This window comes from Pseudorca crassidens, chromosome 8, assembly GCF_039906515.1.
Source record: "Pseudorca crassidens isolate mPseCra1 chromosome 8, mPseCra1.hap1, whole genome shotgun sequence".
Taxonomy (NCBI): domain Eukaryota; kingdom Metazoa; phylum Chordata; class Mammalia; order Artiodactyla; family Delphinidae; genus Pseudorca; species Pseudorca crassidens.
In genome coordinates, this window is record NC_090303.1 from 62,997,941 (window position 1) to 63,016,940 (window position 19,000).

At 45.9% G+C, this 19,000-nt stretch overlaps 1 protein-coding gene and 1 long non-coding RNA gene across 9 annotated transcripts in view; both read right to left on the reverse strand.

The window, feature by feature from the left end:
• PDE1C (phosphodiesterase 1C) overlaps positions 1-19,000 on the reverse strand; it is a 547,523-nt gene that overhangs the window by 467,609 nt on the left and 60,914 nt on the right. For 2 of the 8 annotated variants that reach the window (XM_067746678.1, XM_067746676.1), the window contains exon 1: positions 1,947-2,067. The exons of 5 other annotated variants lie outside the window; for them this stretch is intronic. In XM_067746678.1, coding sequence (XP_067602779.1) covers positions 1,947-2,031 — 85 coding nt within the window. In that variant the 5' untranslated portion in view covers positions 2,032-2,067. Of the gene's footprint in view, positions 1-1,946; positions 2,068-19,000 lie in introns of those variants that run through there. One more of the 8 variants, XM_067746674.1, reaches the window with a different exon arrangement.
• LOC137229177 (uncharacterized) lies at positions 10,581-15,910 on the reverse strand. The gene is made up of 4 exons (XR_010945581.1): positions 15,838-15,910; positions 13,233-13,311; positions 11,516-11,781; positions 10,581-11,408 (listed from the first exon to the last, which is right to left on the reverse strand). It is a non-coding gene; the product is annotated as an uncharacterized lncRNA (long non-coding RNA).

Below are 19,000 nucleotides of genomic sequence, written 5' to 3' on the forward strand. Positions count from 1 at the left end.
AAAAGAAAAAGATTTCACAGGAAACTGCCAGGTAAAACGTCAAAATCATTTTTGGGTGCTTCCTTATCAGATTCAAAAAAACTAATATTAAAACGGCAAAGGCCTTTTAATGAATCATTTTTGACCTTGGCAACCTTTAATTCATTCCTACAAAAACTCCCAAGCACCCACCATCACCATTATGAAAGATAAATTACATACAGTCTCATCCTTAAGGAATCTGTAATGCAAGAGGACGACGAATAGTTGCTGAAATAAGTGATTCAAGGCCGAGTGTGAGCTCTCACAGAGGACTAAGAGGCTGAGATGAGTGCAGAGGGAGAAATTCTTTCTGATGGGGAAGGAGAGCAGAGGAGGTGGCAAGTGAGAGCCAGGATAGACAAGATTTCTCAGTGCAGAGTTGGGGGAAATGGCATTCCTGGCTGAGGGCACAGCCTGAGCAGAGGCTCTGAGGGGTGGGATGTGGGCAAACAATCATGAGTGTGTGGAAGAAACAGGTTTGAAGTGACAGCTGAGGCAGGAAAAGCAAGTTCAAGCCAGAATGGAGAGGCTTGGGAAGCAGGCAAAGGAGTTTAGACTTAATTCTGGTAATATTTGTTCAGCCCATGCCCCCCAAATCTTGGGCCACTTCATTAGAAGGAGCAAAAGTGGTCCAGAGATGAGCTCCTGTCCATCAGCCTCTTCTTGCCCCTGGCAAATTCCTGCTACACTTCTAAAAAGCACATTAATACACCCCTCACTTTCAAAGACTCTGGGGTGAAGTTCAGATTTAAAGCCGTAGTGACCTGAGCACACACAGAAGTAGAAATGCTGAAGCAGCTCCTTGACACCTGGCTCTGCCCTGCCATTCTCCAAACTCTGACATTCCAGAGAGGAAGTTGCCCTGGCTTAGCCCATCTCCTGGGAAGATGAGGAGGCAATCCCTGGACCAGCTGGTGTGCAGCATAGAACGGGCAGTAAAAGCACCAAGAACTGATCTCTTCAAATTCAGCTTCCAGAGGGTCAGCCCTGTGGTCCCACTCCCTCTAACAGCCATGAAGACACCCCCAGCCCCCTCTGGTACCCCTCTTGGTAAAGGGTTTGGGAAAGGAGCCACTAGGAGTCCAGAGGACAGCAGACAGGTTTTTCTCAAATGTTTCAGTAGCATGATACATCCTTCCCTCCCTGCCTTCTCTCTCTCTCTAAATGTGCCTCTTTTTCTGCTTTATCTTCACTCTCTCCCTCCCCCCTCCCTCCTTCCTGTCTTTCTCTCTCTCTCCTTGTGTCCCTTTCTCTTCTTGCTTCAATCTTGGTAGAACCTATCCTTCAATCTCTTTCTCTGAATCTCTCTATCTCTATGTGTCTGTCTCTCAAAGCCTCTGCCTCTCTGTTTCTATAACTGTCTCCACGTCTTTGACATTCTATCAGTCATTCTCTGTCTTGGCATCTACGACTTTGTATTTCTGACATGCTGTCTACGTGTTTCTACTAATGTCTCTGTCTAGATGTCTCTGTCATTCTGTCTCTCTATGTGTCTCTGTGTCTCTGTCTTAGTGCTTGTCATGCCCACGTCTTTCTGTCACTCTTTCTCTCTCCCAGTATTTCCATCTCTCTGCCTCTATCTCTGTCTCTATCCCTCCTGTCCCGGCTTGTGTTACTAAAATCGCTGAGAGGAAATCGAGCAGTTCCAAAAGCTGTGACCCTAAAAACCAGCTTCAGCGGGATGCCGGGTTAGAGCGGCGGGAGGGGCACCGCGGGGACAGCCCCGGTGAGGCGGCCGGGCCACACACGCGACTTCCCGGCCCCGTTGCCCCTCCCCGGGTCTCCCGCCTGGCGAGCGCCTCGCCTCGCCTCGCCTCGCCTCGCCTCTCCTCGCGGCCCAGCCCGACCCCGAGGACCCTCGGCGCCACCTGAGAGGAGGTTTGCCCCAGCCGGGAGTAGAACAACAGAGGGCGGAAAGTTCTCACCGATGGTGAAGCTGTAGCCATCGATGCTGAAAGTGGCACTCCGGCATTTTTTGAAGCCCTCTTTCCTGTTGCTGGCGTCCGTCATGGCTCGGCCGGCGGCGTCCCGGGGTCCCCCGCGGCGGAGCGCGCAGCCCCGCGCCGGCGCCCCGCGCTCGGCCGCGTCCCCTCCTCCGGCGCGCCGCGCGCTGTCCCCGCTGGTCCGTCGCTCGCTGCGAGCGGAGCGCGCCGGCTGCAGGCGCCGCGACCGCGAGGTCGACTAACGAACGCACTAGGCACACGGCGCAGCCAGCGAGCGTCGCAACTGCTCCATCTCCAGTGCCAGGTTCCAGACACCACGAGAGGAGTGCTAAGAAAGGCAGGCGACGCGGACCGGTGCGCGTGGATGCAGGCCGGTGGGTGGGTGGGTGCCGAAATCCCTGTCTTTGCCACCCTACTCCCTGGGAGCCGCTGAAGCCGGCACGCTTCAGGCACGCCTGTTTTCTCTCAGCTTCGCCTTCCCCTCTCTGGAGGCTGGTGGGGTTTGGGGACTCTAGGGAATGGCAAAGATTGGCGTCGGGCTTCTTCTAGATGTTTTCTCTGGCGGACAAGAGAGCTCCCAAAAAGCACATCAACAGATGGAAAAGCAAACATCTAAGCCGGTCAGATACTGCCAAAGTTTGCTCCAAACAAGGAAGTCGGGAAAATCGCCACGCCCACTTCCTCCCAGCAGCTGTCTCCCTAACTGGCCTGGAACCCCGGTAAGATTACTTCTCGGCAGTCCCTGGCCAGAAGGTAATTATCAAAGTAACCCATATTTGTGGCTAAGCGCTTACACACAGAGGCTCTAAGATGTGCAAGTACTAGTCGATTCCAAACGAATTGTCCAAGCTCTTTCCAATTTGGTTTTGACAAATAGAGACTCCTGGAATGTGTTGCCAAGCAAAGATTCCTGGAATTTGTGGAGGTGGCAGAAATTTAACCAATCCTACAGCTAACCCCTCTTGTTACAGAAGAGGAAACTGAGGTCCACAGGGCCTTGACTAAGGTCCTACAGGTAAAAAGTGGCAGCGTTTGGACAGAGGAGTTTCACTTTATGACATCAAATCAATCATTGGTGTTTCCAGTACCTGAAATGACTTGAGTTAGGCAAGGTTTGTACAGAGGAAATCATTCCCTCCAACCAGCAAGCAATTGCTAAGGATTTACAGCTGCAGTGTTCTGTGTCAGGGGCTGGGGAGCTCATGTAATGAGACCAGAGCTGAGTCCCTTGGTGGAGTCCACACAGTGTAGCACATGGAATGACAGTGCTACACTCAGGTTATTAAGGGACTACAGTTAATTTAACCTCATTTGTCATGATGGAATTTGACACAATTACCAAACACTTGTCAATACTAACAGAGTCAATCAGGTCTATCCCTCGTTGTTTCTGAGAGAACAGTGGGTCCACACGTCTTCAGAATCTAACTAAAATTATAAGTCTTCTCCAAAAAAAAAAAGGCACATATACACACATGTGCAGTATTCCACATGCAATTTCAGGGGGCCCATAAAACCCTCAAGCCCACTGGCAACCAGGTTAGTGAATATCTCAGGAATTGAATCTTCTTCAATTTACCATATATTTTTAGAGAAATGGGTATTTTTTTAATGTCAGATGTAGTTGGAACGTCAATTATAAATTCTCTCTGGTAAGACCTAGAACCACATTAATAGTTTTCTCAGGTCAGTGGCAAGATTAATTGATCCAAAAGGCAATGGATGTCACAGACCCCGTGTCACACAGAATGGCATGTCCCAGCTTGGAAGTAAGAGAGTGCTTCAAACCCTGAGGCGCTCCTTGAGACTGGAACTCGTTACAACACAAAAGCATGAAAAAGGCTCTAGAAACAAAGAGACCTGGGTCTGAAATGTGGCTCCACCACTTACCAGCTATATGACCTTGAGCAAGAAGCTAGACCTCCCTGAGTCTGCTTTCTTCATCTTACAATGTGAATTAAGAAGAGGAAATGGGTGAAACCTAGGCATGCAGTGGGCCTTCAGTTATTGCAATCACCAGGTGACTCCCAAGTTTCATTATGTAGACAGTGCAGAAAATTCTTCACAGCAATAATATATTTTCATTACTGTTATCATTAATTTTTTTTTTTTTTTTTTTTTTTGGCTGCATTGGGTCTTCGTTGCTGTGTACTGGCTTTCTCTAGTTGCAGGGAGTGGGGGCTACTCTTCATTGCGGTGCGCGGGCTTCTCATTGTGGTGGCTTCTCTTGTTGCAGAGCACAGGCTCTAGGCATGCGGGCTTCAGTAGTTGTGGCTCACGGGCTCAGTAGTTGTGAGCTGTGGGCTCTGGAGCGCAGGCTGTAGTTGTGGCACATGGGCTTAGTTGCTCCGCAGCATGTGGGATCTTCCCGGACTCGGGCTCGAACCCGTGTCCCCTGCATTGGCAGGTGGATTCTTAACCACTGAGCCACCAGGGAAGTCCCTGTTATCATTAATTTTATAAGAAAATTTTATACATAAAATGTTTATATGTATTATATAGAATGTATTTTAAATATAGTACCCCCAAAAGTTTCTTATCGTTCTCATTTCCCTGTATTTCTCCCACTTTCCCAAACCTTCAGCAGAATCACATGCCTTCTTTTCTGGCACTGTAAGTTCTGGAATGAGGATCCTGAAAGCCCTGAGTTATAGTCTCCTATGGTTAAGTTATCAAGAAAAAAAATCCTAATGTGATGGAAAATTTTCCCTGAGTGAGTGAAATTAAAACTTGGTATTTAATCACTCTTAGCAGAAAAGCTTTTTGAAATATAATCTATAAAAATAATAACAATGTGATCATTTATCTGTCCCCTAAAGACTGGTAAAAATAACTTGCCTGAACAATTAGAACTGTTTTTAAATTGCTTCTCCCCAGAACCGTTCTCTCTCTCCCTGGTTTTAGAGATTGCACACCTACAGAACCACTGAATGCACTGCTTCAAGTGCAAAGTCTGAAAGCAGCCTTCTCGGTGTTGGGCTCTTACACGAAACCAAGTGAAGTCGAGTGCTGACATTACATAAGCCGAGAAAGAATGAATTCAAGACTAAGATCAACAGAAGCATTACTTTTGCTTGTTCTTTCAGAAATGCTCCTTTAAGAATGCCTGTGAAGTAAGGAAACTAAACCAAGATATCCACGCAGATGGGTGAATCCTATGCTCTTATTGTTAGAGCAGGGGTCAGCAAACAGACCTGCAGGTCAGATCCAGCCTGTCACCTGTTTTTGTAGTCTTCAAGCTAAGAAGTGATGAAGTGATCGAAAAAAAAAATTCAAAAGAAAAACATGTGACACATTAAAACTGCATGAAATTCAAATTTCAGTGTCCACAAATAAAGTTTTATTGGAACATAACTACGCTCATTTATTTACATATTGTGTATGGCTGCTTTGAAACCAACAGGCAGAGTTGAGTAGTTGTGCCCAAGGCTGCATGGCCTACAAAGCCAAAAAAGGCTGTCTGTCCCTTTACAGAAAATGTTTGCTGACTCCTAGATTATAGTAAATATCTTACACCTGCCCAGGCTTAGCTAACTTCTAGTTTTATTATATTTACTTTAAAATAAGTTTGGAAAATCATTGATCTGCTTTTAATTACTGGAATGGATTCTAACAAGGAAGGCACAGCAACAAATGCTTGATGAATGAAAGAAGGAAGGAAAGAAACAATATACATAATAATAGTTTGATCCAGTTATTAGCCAAGATTAATTAGGTTAGAATTAATTTCTCCCAAGATAATGCATGACCCTGGTTTCATCCCAAGAAATCAGAATAGGAACTGAATTCAGTACCTAAATTAGTTCATAGCTCATGGATCAAATAATGTCCTTCAAACTATAACAACTATAAAGGAAAAACTTTAATCTGGCAGGATACTCCTCTGACTCAGGTTCTAATATCATGTCCTTTGATACTCCTTATGAAGGGGCTGATAACTGTTTCTATGTAAGAGAAAGAGCGTCAGTGGAAAGTACTTATTGTTGATTGGTTTTAAACCTCTAGATAAAGATGAGCATATATATATGTGTAGCATGTGTTATCAAAAAGTCTGTTTTCTAAGAAAATAACTTTTTATTTGTCATACCAAAGAGAAGACAGCTACTCAGCACTTCACTAATGCATTTCAACTGTTCTCAGATAGGAAGCCATCTACCATTTGGAATTCTCCCAACAGCCAAAGGCCCAAGAATTGTAAACCCAAGTTGCCCCAATAAGAGCATTGTTTATACCCCTCATGGACATCCTCAGCTCTCTGACAACTACTCCAGTTTTTGGAGAGGGCCCCCTTGCGTTCACATCATCACAGAAACGGCTACAGGCAATGAAGTTTCTGAATTGCAGCCCTATTCTTCTGGCTGTAACTGGTACAGTCCAGATAAGGCTAATGAGTATCTTTGCTGCGAGTAGGAATTGTGAGAGGTGAAGAGGAATTTCCAGGAAATTCCAGTCCCAGTTCCAGCCTGCATCTAAAAATCAGCTCCTCTCAAATTCTATGAGATGCCCTAGTACCTTATACTACATTTCCTTTTTGTGAGTGACCCAGCATAAGGGAGTTTCTGCTGCTTGCAAACATGAGTCCTAACTAATCCATCAAACACGCTCCCTTTCAGGGAGAGAAGGAAAAAATAAACAGAGAAAGAAAGGGTGGAATTAAATCAACATTACTGAGTGCCAACTATGTGTTAGGCATTGTGCTAACCAAGAAACAGTCCCTGCCTTTGAGGACTTTACAAGAAGAGAAAGTCCCAGGACAGTCTCTGGAACCAGGGGTCCAAACAAGAGAGCAGTCTCAGAAAATCTGTATCTATGGAAGCGACTCCCTTCAGCTGCCACTAACACCCTTCTCTGTTTCATTTTGCTTCTACCTTATTGCTTCCCTAGAGCGTATTCTTTGTTTCTCTAGGCCCAGGGATGGCAGCGACTATCTAAATAAACAGAGAGAGTAAAAAGCAAAGTGCCTACACACTTGAGGGTCAGAGAAAGTTCCCAGAAAGATGACTCGAAAGCCCTGATGGAAATTACAGAATTCTATTTGCACAATGAGGCAACTTTTCTTTGTGATAGGAATGGCCACTGTCTATTTTTCAACTTTTTTTCTAAGTTTACATATCATTAGTGCATCCGAGAAAAATGACTATTTTTCTATACCTGCCTTCAGTGTCTCAAAAAATCCTTCCATGTCTCAAAAAATATTAGCTGAGCGATGCTTCCCCCAAAACGTCAGGAGCAAATTAGAGTAAATTAATTCTTTTTTGCTCTAAGAATTTAGGGAGAATTTTCTGGTAGCCTTTGCAGTTAGGAGATTTTTAGAACTGGAGACACTCTGCAGTGGAGGTGGAGAGACCAAAATGATGGCCTTGAATTTCTTTTTCATAATCCTGAATATCAAGCCTGGACTATTCTTCCCCCCTCAGCCCACCTGGTTTGCCTAGAGACCTCCTCCTCTTCCTTCAAGTCTCCGCTGATGTCCCAGGTCCTCCAGAAAGCATTTCCTGCCTGCCTTTTCTGGAGGGAGGTGGCCACTCCACTTTAAGCCTCCCCTGGACCCCATTCCACATCTCCATACTAGAACCATCACACTGCACTCACACTGCTTGTTTGCACGCTGGTCACCCCACAAGGATATAAGCTGCTGGTAGCAGGGATGGGTCTTCCATCTCAGCCCCAGCAGTGCCTGGCACAGAGTAGGCCCTCGCTAAGACATTTGATCAATTAAGGAGTGAACACAGATGTAACATGCAATGCTGCACAGCCAGCCAGTGACGTGACTGGGGCAGAAGAGTCATTCTCAGTCATTCCCTCTCTCCATTCACCCTCTATTTTCCTCTGTGATGAGCTTTGGAGCCAGCTCATAATAAACAGGTTAACAACATTTAAAACTAATAAATACAGGGAGATCAGCTTGGTGCTTTGTGACCACCTAGAGGGGCGGGTTAGGGAGGGTGGGAGGGAGACGCAAGAGGGAGGGGATATGGGGATATATGTATAGGTATAGCTGATTCACTTTGTGATACAGCAGAAACTAACACACCATTGTAAAGCAATTATACTCCAATAAAGATGTTTTAAAAAAAACTAATAAATAAAACAAAAAGCTTCTCTGTTTGCTAGCTGTGTGACCTTGGGCAAGTTGCTTAGCCTCTCTGAGTCTCGATTTTTTCTTCTGTAAAACGGAGATGTAATAACTACCTTATAGGGAATATGTGAGTTATACCGAGATAAGTTAAAGATGTTCCCTGAACCTGACCCATAGTAAACTTTCAATATATGGTGTATTGTGTTTTTTTTTAATTTGGCCACACCGCGCGGCTTGCAGGATCTTAGTTCCCCTACCAGGGATTGAACCCGTGCCCTTGGCAGTGAAAGCGTGGAGTCCTAGCCACTGGACCGCCAGGGAATTCCCATCAATATATGTTATTTTTTAACATCATCATCATCACTAGGACACTAGGTCCCTTTTGTGCTTGTTTCCTGCATAGAGTGCTTGAGATAATGCATACTCAGAGGCAAGAGGAACAGGCTCAGAGCTCACTCACCCTGGGCCCAAGGCCCCAGAGTATCAATCACCCCATGAGCAATGGAGCCAGAGGTTCTAAGCCTCCATCACTCAACTGAGCTGCAGACACCCACGGGCTTCCTGAGAGCTGGAGTCTGGAGCATGGACAGGGCCTGGCTCAGAAAGCACCCTAAGGAAATGCTCAGGTCCTCTCCCACCCACCAGCCTCCGTCCCCCTCCCTGTTCCACGACACTTCTGTCACCTAGGCATCACTGCATTTAGTGGACATGTTGTGGCCTTCATCTTCTCGGCCTCTTGGCAGCGTTTAACTCTGTGGACCGCAGCTGCATCATTTAGGATTTCTTTTGTTCCCCGGGCATCCAGGGCACAACCTGCTCCTGGTTTTCCCTCTAGCTTTCTTAGCCACTTCCTTTACTGTTGTTAACCAGAGAAGCTCTTATCCAGGAACCTCTTCTCACTCTATTCCCTCTCCGCTGAGCAATCCTCTTCACTTTGATAGCTCTGGTAATGACTCTCAAGTATCTATTTCCAGCTCAGATCTCTTCCCCAAGCAACAGGGTATCTCCTTTTTCTTCAGAAGGTCTTATAGGCACCTAACCTCGACTCATCCAAATCTGAACTCTTCATTTTCCTAATCCACCTCCAGAGTTCCCTTGGGGTGTTGGAGAAGGGGGATAATGCTTCTACTCCCCTTCCCAGGCCAGGCCCACCTTTATCACCCTCCTTCGAATTTCTTCTCTGGCTGATTAGGGTTCCAAGGCATTCTTCGGTCCAAACTCACTAGAACAAGGATCTCTGCTAGGAAGAGCCACCCGGCACCTCTGTGAGAGTTAGAAAAGGGTCCCCTTCCCCTGGGGGAAGCAGCCCAGGCAAGGACAAACACAGAGCTTGGTGAGTGGACATGGGCTGAGTGTTGCTCCCATACTGTTCTTGTAGTCCTCAGGCATTTTGGGGTTCCTCGCCATAATACCTCCAGAATATCATCAAAGCCTCGCTCTTAACCTCCAATTACCCCATCTCTGTAAATGGTCCTCCCATGCACTCTACCATCGGATCAGAACCTATGAGTCATGACTGTCCCCTCTGTCTCCTCACCTAAACAGCCACTAAGTCCTGACAGAACTACCACCTAAATGTCTGGCATCCACCCACCCCTCTCCATGCTCCCCCTCCCCAGTCCATGCTACACTGTCTCTCACGTGAACTGTCACGACAGCCTCCTAACCCTGCAAGCTGCTGACATTCTTGCTCCAAGGCTTTGTCTAACCAGCAGCCAAGACGACCTTTTTAAACAAAAATTTAGTCCTGTCCTTTCTCTGCCTGAAACACTTCAGAGACTCCCCATCACTCTAGAAAAACTCTCAGAACAAAGTAAAACCTCTTAGAATAAACTAACAGAATAAACACTTAAAAGTTAGTTAAGGGCTTCCCTGGTGGCAGTGGTTGAGAGTCCGCCAGCCGATGCAGGGGGCACGGGTTCGTGCCCCAGTCCGGGAAGATCCCACTTGCCACGGGGCGGCTGGGCCCGTGAGCCGTGGCCACTGAGCCTGTGCGTCCGGAGCCTGTGCTCAGCAACGGGAGAGGCCACAACAGTGAGAGGCCCGCGTACCGCAAAAAAAAAAAAAAAAGTTAAAACAAACAACAAAAAAAACCCCACCTCCTTACCTTGGCTCATAAGGCCCTACAGAATCTTGGGGGGAACTGGGAGTGGTCCAGGGGAGAGCGTGGCAAATTCAAGTTCTGCTTTTCAGGAACTTTCTGGAATTTTTTTTCAAATATTTTTGATATGCTGTTAGCTGAATCCACAGATGCAGAACCGTGGAAACAGAAGACGAACTGTATTCCTGGCCTGCTGAAATGGCAGCAGAGCAAAATCTGGTGGACAGATGAAGGTTTCAAGCAAAGAAATGCCAGTTCAGCAATTGGGAGTGGTAAGAGCATGGGACAGAGAGAGACCAGGCTGTGACAGAATCTGCTACATTGCACTCATCTGATTTGCTTTGTATAAAGAAGACTCGAACTACAGTTGCAGGGAACAAGCCAGAGAATGGGCATTCGGATGTTTCATTTTTCATGCACACTTTGGCAGGTAGAGAGTGCATGTGAGGGGCAAGAGGATTGTGATGGCTAATTTTATGTCAACTGGGCCAGGCCATGGTACCCAGCTGTGTGGTCAAATATTCTGGATGTTTTGTGAACATCTGGGGTGGGGGGTGGGGCGATGAGATTAACATGTAAATCAGTGGACTCTGAGGAAAGCTGATTACACTCCATAATGTAGGTGAGCCTCATCCAATCAGTTGAAGATCTTACTACAAAAAAGCCTGACCTCCCCCCAGCAAGAAGGAATTCTACCAACAGACAGCCTCTGCACTCAAACTGCAACTCTTCCCTGGGTCTCCAGCCTGTCAATCTACCCTGCAAATTTTGGACTTGCCAAGCCTCTACAATCACATGAGCCAACTCCTTACAATAAACCAACCTCTCTCTGGAGAGAGAGATAGATAGACAGACAGACAGGCTGATAGACAGACGGATGGGTGCATCCTGTTGGTTCTGTTTCTCTGACTAATACAAAGGTAATAAGAAGGAATCTGGAGAAGATGGGAAATGGATACTAGTGGCCATCAAGCAGCTTGAGAGGACCCAGGAATCAGAGAACCTGCAGGGATTATATTCTGCACCTCAAGGAAGGTCTGAATGCCAAGGAAAAGTCACAGATGTCCCGGTGTGTTTGAGCGGTAATTTCTTCTGGCTGCAACTATCTCTGACCTTTATTTAGCATGCCATAATATTACTCAGTACCTTTGGGTCATCCAAGTATGCCTCACACTAGTATCCACTGCTCAGTAAAGATGAGGCACCGATGCTTCAATACTGTTCACGGCAGCGGTTCTCAACAACAACAGCATGCTGAAATCACCTGTGGAATGAGTCGATCATATAGACATCAGGGCTCACCGAAAGAGATTCTGATTCACTGGTCTGAACAGGGATGGGAGGCTAAGCATTGGTATTTTTTAAGCTCACCAGATGATTCTAGGGAGAAGCCAAGGATCAGAACCACTGCCAGTTTGCAACATTCATCCCAAATACTCCTGGTCTACTTCCATCCTGATGTTCCTATCTGGCTCCTGGCCCGAAGCCCTGCTTTCCTCGCAAACCCCACCGTATGCCATTGGCGATGTATTTGGCTTTCCTGCTTGACTGCTGACATTCTCTCAAGGGCTTTGCTTAGACGTATCAACTCTTCTCAGTTCAGATTTCCTTGAGAGGAGTCTGACATTCTGTGCTTCCTGAGGACCAAAAGAAAAACACACTCATATTTACTGAACTAATATTCATGTGCCAAATCCTGTATTAGTTTGTGTAGCTAATTTCTATAACAACTCTCCAAAGTCTCAGTGGCCTGACACCACTTAAAGGTTTATTTCTTGCTCATTACAAAGCCCTATGTGCAGAGGGCAGGGAGAGATTGAAGAAAGAGGCAGACCACTCCAGACTGGTGGGTGGCAGGTTTAATAAACAAGGGAACTTTCTTACCAGGCCTGTCTTGGGCGGCCGCGAATGAGTAAGTTTCCGCACACACCCGCCGAATCTTAAGTTTATATAGAGGACTCAGCTGGGTTCAGTCACATATACCATCCAGAGAGTCTCAACACCACATTTCTATCTTAGGGCTGTATCCTTAGAGAAGCTTCTGAAAATGCCGAAGGCAAGGGGCCAAGGACAGGGGAGGTGGTGGGGAGCCTCCAGTTGCCTGGGTCCAGCTCACAGGTCAACCAGTGGTCACATCTCCTCGATGACCTCCCCCAAAAGCCTGGAAGAAAACACATATCCCTTCTTCCTACATTCCATTAGCCAGAAATTAGTCACATGGCCCCATCAAACTGCAAGAGGGGCTCCAGGAAATGAAATTAGGAAAGAAAAGAGGGTTTGGTAAACGTGTGGATCCATTTGAAACCCCACCCTCTTCACCGTTTTGACCAAATTTCCAATTCACCAGGTGCAGACATAGTACACCTGTCTGCCAAGGGCTGAGGGAAAAATCTGCCCCCAAATCACAGCTGTAACCTTTCGGTCTGAAGTTGAAAAATGTACCTAAGCCTACCGCCATGATATATAAATTAAAGCTTTGCCCCAGAAAGAACACCTCTTTTTCATGTGGCCTGATGTTGGTATTATCACTTCCAGAAGGTTTAAGGGTATAGACAATTTCAATAGTACACTATAGCTCTGGCTTTAGTAAGCAAGCCAAAAGAATAATTCATTAGTAGTAGTTGAAAATTACATCATCTTATGACATACGATTTTTTCCTTTCTGTAAATAGAAAACATAAATATAGAGAAATACAAAAATGTCCATATGTTATGAGGCAAGGGGCAAAACAGAGAGAAACTCGGTGAAGAATCTTCTGTAGGCCAGCAAAATCTGCCACATCCAAGATGTCTGACGGGGCTCTGGGGAATAGGGATTAGAAAAAATACAGAGCAGCCAGGGTTACAACTTGCACAGCAACAGGTCCCAGATGGATAACTGTTAAAGGTAGAGTCAGCATGCACCTGCACTTGAACATGGGGAAGGGAGCATGGTTTCTTAGGGGTCTAACATAGTGGCCTTAGGGATCTAACAGCCACCATGTGCCAGGCTCTGTGCTAAGTATTTTACACATGCATCTCATTTCAAGCCCTCCAATAACAAAGAATGGAGTTATGGTGTTAGATTTAGTTCGAAAATCTTTCTTACTGTGGTTCTGAAATCCCTGGAGAAGGTAACTCCTCTCAGTGGCAACCTTGCAACAGAATCATCAAGAGCACCAAGAACACTGGAACCAAAGAGAACAGACAGGCAGCTCAGAAGGGGATTTCTGACACCAGAGTGGATCCAGCTATTTGTTGGAATGACTTGTAATAGAGAGTTTCTCCCCCATCTGTTGTTCACTAGCAGCTAAATTCATCCAGGACTTTGTTCCAGCTTAGTGATTCACTTCAAACAGAATTAACAAACATGTCCCTTATCACCAGCAAACACACACCCACACAGATATACACAGCTAGCTACACACACACACACACACACACACACACACACACACACACACACACCACCCACACTTTGTGTCCTGGATGTGGTCTCTGCTGCTGATGATAATGATAAGGATGCTGGGGTTTTGGAGAAAATGTCACAGAAAAACATAGTTGGTGAGAGTAAAAAACTATATTTAAGAAAAAGAGCAAAGTAGGATACAATATGGTCACAACTATGTAAAAACTGCACTTCAGAAAGACGGGGAGAAAACACCCCAAAATGGTGATAGTGATTACAGTCTAGTGCTGGAGTTACAGGTAACCTGGTTACCCAGAGGCAACAAGTTCAGGCTTATCCTCCCGCCCAGGAAACTTGGTAGAATTTAGTTTCTTCTTTTATGTGTCCTCCAAATTTTTTACTCTGCCCATTATTAGAAAAAAAGAAAAACATTTAAAAAGTCAGTTGTTGGGAATTCCCTGGAGGTCCAGTGGTTAGGACTCGGCACTTTCACTGCATTGGCCCGGGTTCGATCCCTGGTCGGGGAACTAAGATCCCGCAAGCCTCAAGGAGCAGTCAAAAAAATAAAATAATAATAAAATAAATAAAAAGTCAGTTGTCAATGCAAACATGGGTCTCTGAATTATTTCCTGTATTTGTCCTGTTTTAAAAATTTTATGATTTAAAAAATATATTAAAGTAAATTATCCTGAGCCAGATCAATGACCCGTGCCTAGACTGTAAGCTTCGTGAGGGCTGTGTGTGTTTTGTTCACTGATGTAGTCCAAATACCTAGAACAATCTTGGCACTGCGTAGGCAGTCAATAAATACTTGTTGAATGAATATTCTGGTTCTGACAGTAGCTTTAAGAAGAAATATGGAAATTAACATGCCAGCCTTCTCAGTCAAGGATGTGCTCTAACCAGCCTCCATGAATCAGGATAAATGGTCCATCTTTACCACCAACTGCGTAAAGGAGAATTCGTATTCATTGTCTAAAAACTCTTGGGCTCCTCTTCTCAGGAGAGATTTCATACTTCCATCATACCAGGACTTAATGGAAAAGTCCTGCTACCGCATTATCAGTGACACCTTATTTACTGGTACTTTACAAAATATCAGGCATGTTCACCATACAAGGCAACCTGGTACAAAAAGAAAGAGATTGTAGTCTTGTGTAGTGGAAATTCTAAATTACGATCTTAAATTATAAAAACCTTCATGGGTGGGGAAAGCACAAAGTCTCTACGTTGACAAGATGACTGAAATCTCAGAATCACAAGCACATTTTTCCAGATGTTGATTATGCTGCCGCCCAAAAACTCTACCAGAGAATCAGACAGTCTGTATTATCATGACAAAAGAAAGCAGTTATGTTGGCAGCAGGTGGGAGTATTAACGATTTAATGCTGAGCTGCTTTTGTCAGGTATTTAAGTTACCAAAAGGCATTTTTTCTAATTGTGATAAATTCTTACACACACATTTGGCAACTGAATTTCTAACAAAATGCCTCTCAGGCCAACAAAGGGCATTTGAGAGAATGGAAGCAATTTGGTTTCCTCTTTTCACGAGTTGCCTCTTGACTTAATTAATCTCCCTGTGATTTTGAAGATATCCTCCAAACCACGAAGCACTGTCACTGACACATGGCCTGCATTCAGCGAATGGTTACGGGATTGACTCAAAATGTGTGACAACTGAAGCACATCACAAGAAAATTGAATTGCTGAAGTATGCTGGAAATCAAGACCACTTGTTGGAGATAAGTGAAAAAGGGTAAAAATGAGGTGTTAACTCAGTGATTAAACTGAAAGAAGAGTCAGTGGGTCCTCATTTTCAATTCCTGTTTGTCGAGGTCCTCACTGTGGTCCAACCACTGTGACAGACCCTTTCATCTCCAGAAAGAATCTTAGCCCTAACAACAATTCCCATGTTGCACATTAAGAAACTGAGGCCAGGTGCAGCAAGGTGGATGTGACATCTAAATGGGGACCAATCCGACTTCTCCCCAGACCTCCATCCACCATGCTAGGCTGCCTGTCTTCATCTTCTCAGAGGGTGCAAAGTTCCAGACACTCCCATCTGTGGGCCCTTCCACCCATTCTTATTTTTTCAACCTCTCCCTTGTTTAATCAAGTCCAAAGAAATACATAAGCAGAGAGGAGACAGGTGTCAGTTAGAGGCCACAGAGTAGGCCCTATTCCTTTCCCATCTCCCACCTGGAATACAGAACTGTGCCCCTGAGCTGTCCTTGAGGTTTCTGTCCCTGGGAGAGGAGCCCTTAGCCACCTCCAAGCCTCCCCCCCAGCCCATCCTCCAAGTACCTTATGTGGTCCTGTTTCCCATCCACAATACTGGCCAGGCCCCGGCCGCACTGACCACCTTCAGCTTCCTGCCACACAAGGGGAAGTGAGAAAACCCAAGCGTCATGAAGATGACTCACCTAAAGTCAGCAGCCCCTTAGGACTTAGTCAGCAGGACTGCAGACCTGCCTCCCTGATTGATACCCAGATGGACCCTGGAAACCACTTAACAGGGACTCTCCTGGGAAGATGGGAGGGAGATCTAGTTGCCTCAAAGGAGTGGCAAGGACAGAGGAAGGGGAGAAAATACCAACAGTACCCAGGGGCCCAGTGTCCAAGCTCCACAGTCTATCTGCCAGGCTCATCGTCCCTGCCTTCAGGCAGCTCACTGTCTAGGGGGACTGACCCACAAGTGAACAAATGATAACTGAACATGATGCATAGACAGAGGGACGTCCAGGAGGTGGGGGGAGCCCAGCATGGGGCCGTTAGTCCAGCCCACAATTTCCTGGAGGAGATAACGTCCACACCAGTCTCTTTTTTTTGAGATAAGAGTGATAAAAAGACATGAGCAAAAATGATAAGGTTTCGGTTTGTCTTTTTTTTTTTTTTATAACAATATTGGTGTCATTTTCACCCTTACCATACTCGTTTTCATCCTCCCTCACTCATGTTAATGCAGTAAAACATCAACGATGAACAGCACAAGTTCCGAAGCTGACCTGCCAAGGTCAAATCCTGGTGCTGCTCTTACTGGCTGCATGCCCTTGGGCTTTGCCTCAGTTTCCTTATATGACTGCTGTGAGGACTAAATGACTTAACGCGTGAAAGGTGCTTAGAGCGGTATCTAGCACAAAGTAACCACTCAACAAACATCAGCTGCTGCTATCATGTCATTGTTACTTTGTTTTCACACCTGATGCATTTCGGTGCACTTTTGCACAGTAGTAACCTGTGAAGGGTAGGAAGTCATAGGTAAAGTAACAGGGTCAGAGAGGGAAACAGGTTGTCCTAACAAACTAGTTAGCGCAGTTCCGGAACCAGAACTTCTGAGAGCCTATGTTATTTCTAACGCTTCACAACACTTTATAAAATTGTTTTAAAACCCTGAACTCTTAACACAACATTGTAAATCAACTATACTTCAATAAAAATGTTTTTAAAAACCCTGAGCTCTTAGATGAAAGTTCCTTTAAAAGCCTTAATTTTCACATAAACAGGAGGGAAATGGCACTAGGAGACAATGTGACTGTCAACATTCAACAGATTGGAGGACCCCACACCTAGGGTTAATTTGGGAATACTTAGAATCCAAACCAAATGTCCTTCTGAGTGTGATAAAAATCCCTGCAAAGTCTCACGGGGTTCCTCTGTCCAACATCCCCCAAACTGCCACAGCCCACAGCACCAGGAACCTCACTTTGGAAAACACAGGCTCTCCTCTCCCTCCCCTGCCCAGGTCCTTAGGGCGCCGTCCACACAGCTGCACTTACCGCCAGCACCGCTGGGGGGCGCCTGTGTGCTGGCAGGACTCCGAGCACAATTTCGGTCTGCCCCTGGTCTCTTCTCACCGGGACGAAGGGACCCCCCCCTCCCCCCGACTTAACTGGCAGAAGTGATCAGGGGGAAGGGCGGTGAGCACAGGAGCAGGAGGAAAGGCGAGAAATCATGAAGTGATTAGCCATGAGGATGCTAAGATGGACCACTGCTTGGATATTTTTCCATGGGGAGAGACAGCGTGGAGTCCTGCCTTTTGCGTGGCCAAGAGACCTGCAGGAAGCGCTGCATTGCTGCTTTGGTAAACGCTTAGGAAACTCCCGAAAGACGCGGCCGGTTCAGTGAGAAGGGCTGAGGACTAAGGTTCAGAAGAGGTGGATTCAAACCTAGCTTCTCCATGGCCGAAAAAAAAGCATTAGCACTCTGAGTTCCGATTTTTCCATCATTTCATTGAAACTGATAGTACTGGCCACTTCTGTGTTCCCTTAAGCTGTTGTAAGAGCTGAGGAAAGAAGAGTGTTTGGAGGATTCTGAACCAAGTCAGTTGCGCACAGGGGGGCTGAACTTGCTCTCCCACATCTTCGAGTTTCTCCTTGGTTTCCCCCGGGCTGTTCCACTCTTCTTCCACGGTTGTCCTCCTGGCTCCTGCCTCTATCCGCAAAGAAAAGAAACATGCCCTGTCAGCCACCTGAAGGTAACCAGAGGAGCCCATCCTCGCTGACCTCTCTGGGGTGTCTGCTGCAGTTGACTAGCTCTTCTGCCGTCACTTTAGACTTTGGGTCTTCCTGCACTCCCATGCCCAGCTCCCTCCTGGCTGGCCTTTGACCCTCCTCTGCACCCTAAACACTGGTGTTCTGTTCCAGACCCTTTTTCTCTTCTCACTCTCCAAGTGACGGCATCCACCCCCTCGGGTGCTATTGACTCCTAATCTCTTCAGCCAGCACAGGAAGGGACTGAGCCATCTGGGCAATGGGCAAACCAACCCTGGAAAGGGACCAGCTGGAAAAGTGAGAGAAGCTTCCTCCATACACTTGGGACGATCCCCACAAACCATTTTGGAGGAGGCAAATATATTCCTGCATCTTCACAGCACTGGTCCAGAGGAGACAGGAATAGGAACACAGGACAAACTTCAGTATAGAATATCACTTGCTGCAACTCTGTGAGTAGTTATAATGACTCCCATCTTTCAAGTGGAAAAATAAACTCAGAGAGGTTGAGTAATATGCTCAAGGTCACGGAGCTCATAGAGGCAAGTCAGGGTTTGAACATGGGTCTTCAACAGGTCTAGCGCACTTTCTTCCTCTCCGCAGCCACCCCTCTGAATACGAAGCCTGGAAAGTTAAGTCCAGTCTAAAGTGAAAATACTCCTACAGAAATTTTTCTTAAGATGGTGTTTAACTGCACGTATTTTACGATGACAAAGCATTTTCACTGTTTTCTATAGTTTTTATGCCTCCTGAGCATAGATAAATAAAACATAATTATACATTTTATTATCCCCAAATCCTAATGAACAGGGTGGGTAAAAGACCACACAGAATGCCATGGCCCTGGACACAGAGCAAAGCTTCCCTGCCCACAACCCAGCCAACTTGTGATTTTAAGTCAATTCTATAATAATTTTAGCATTTTAATAATTTTAGCATTTTAAAAATGATAATTTCCCAAACAGTTAATCTTCAAC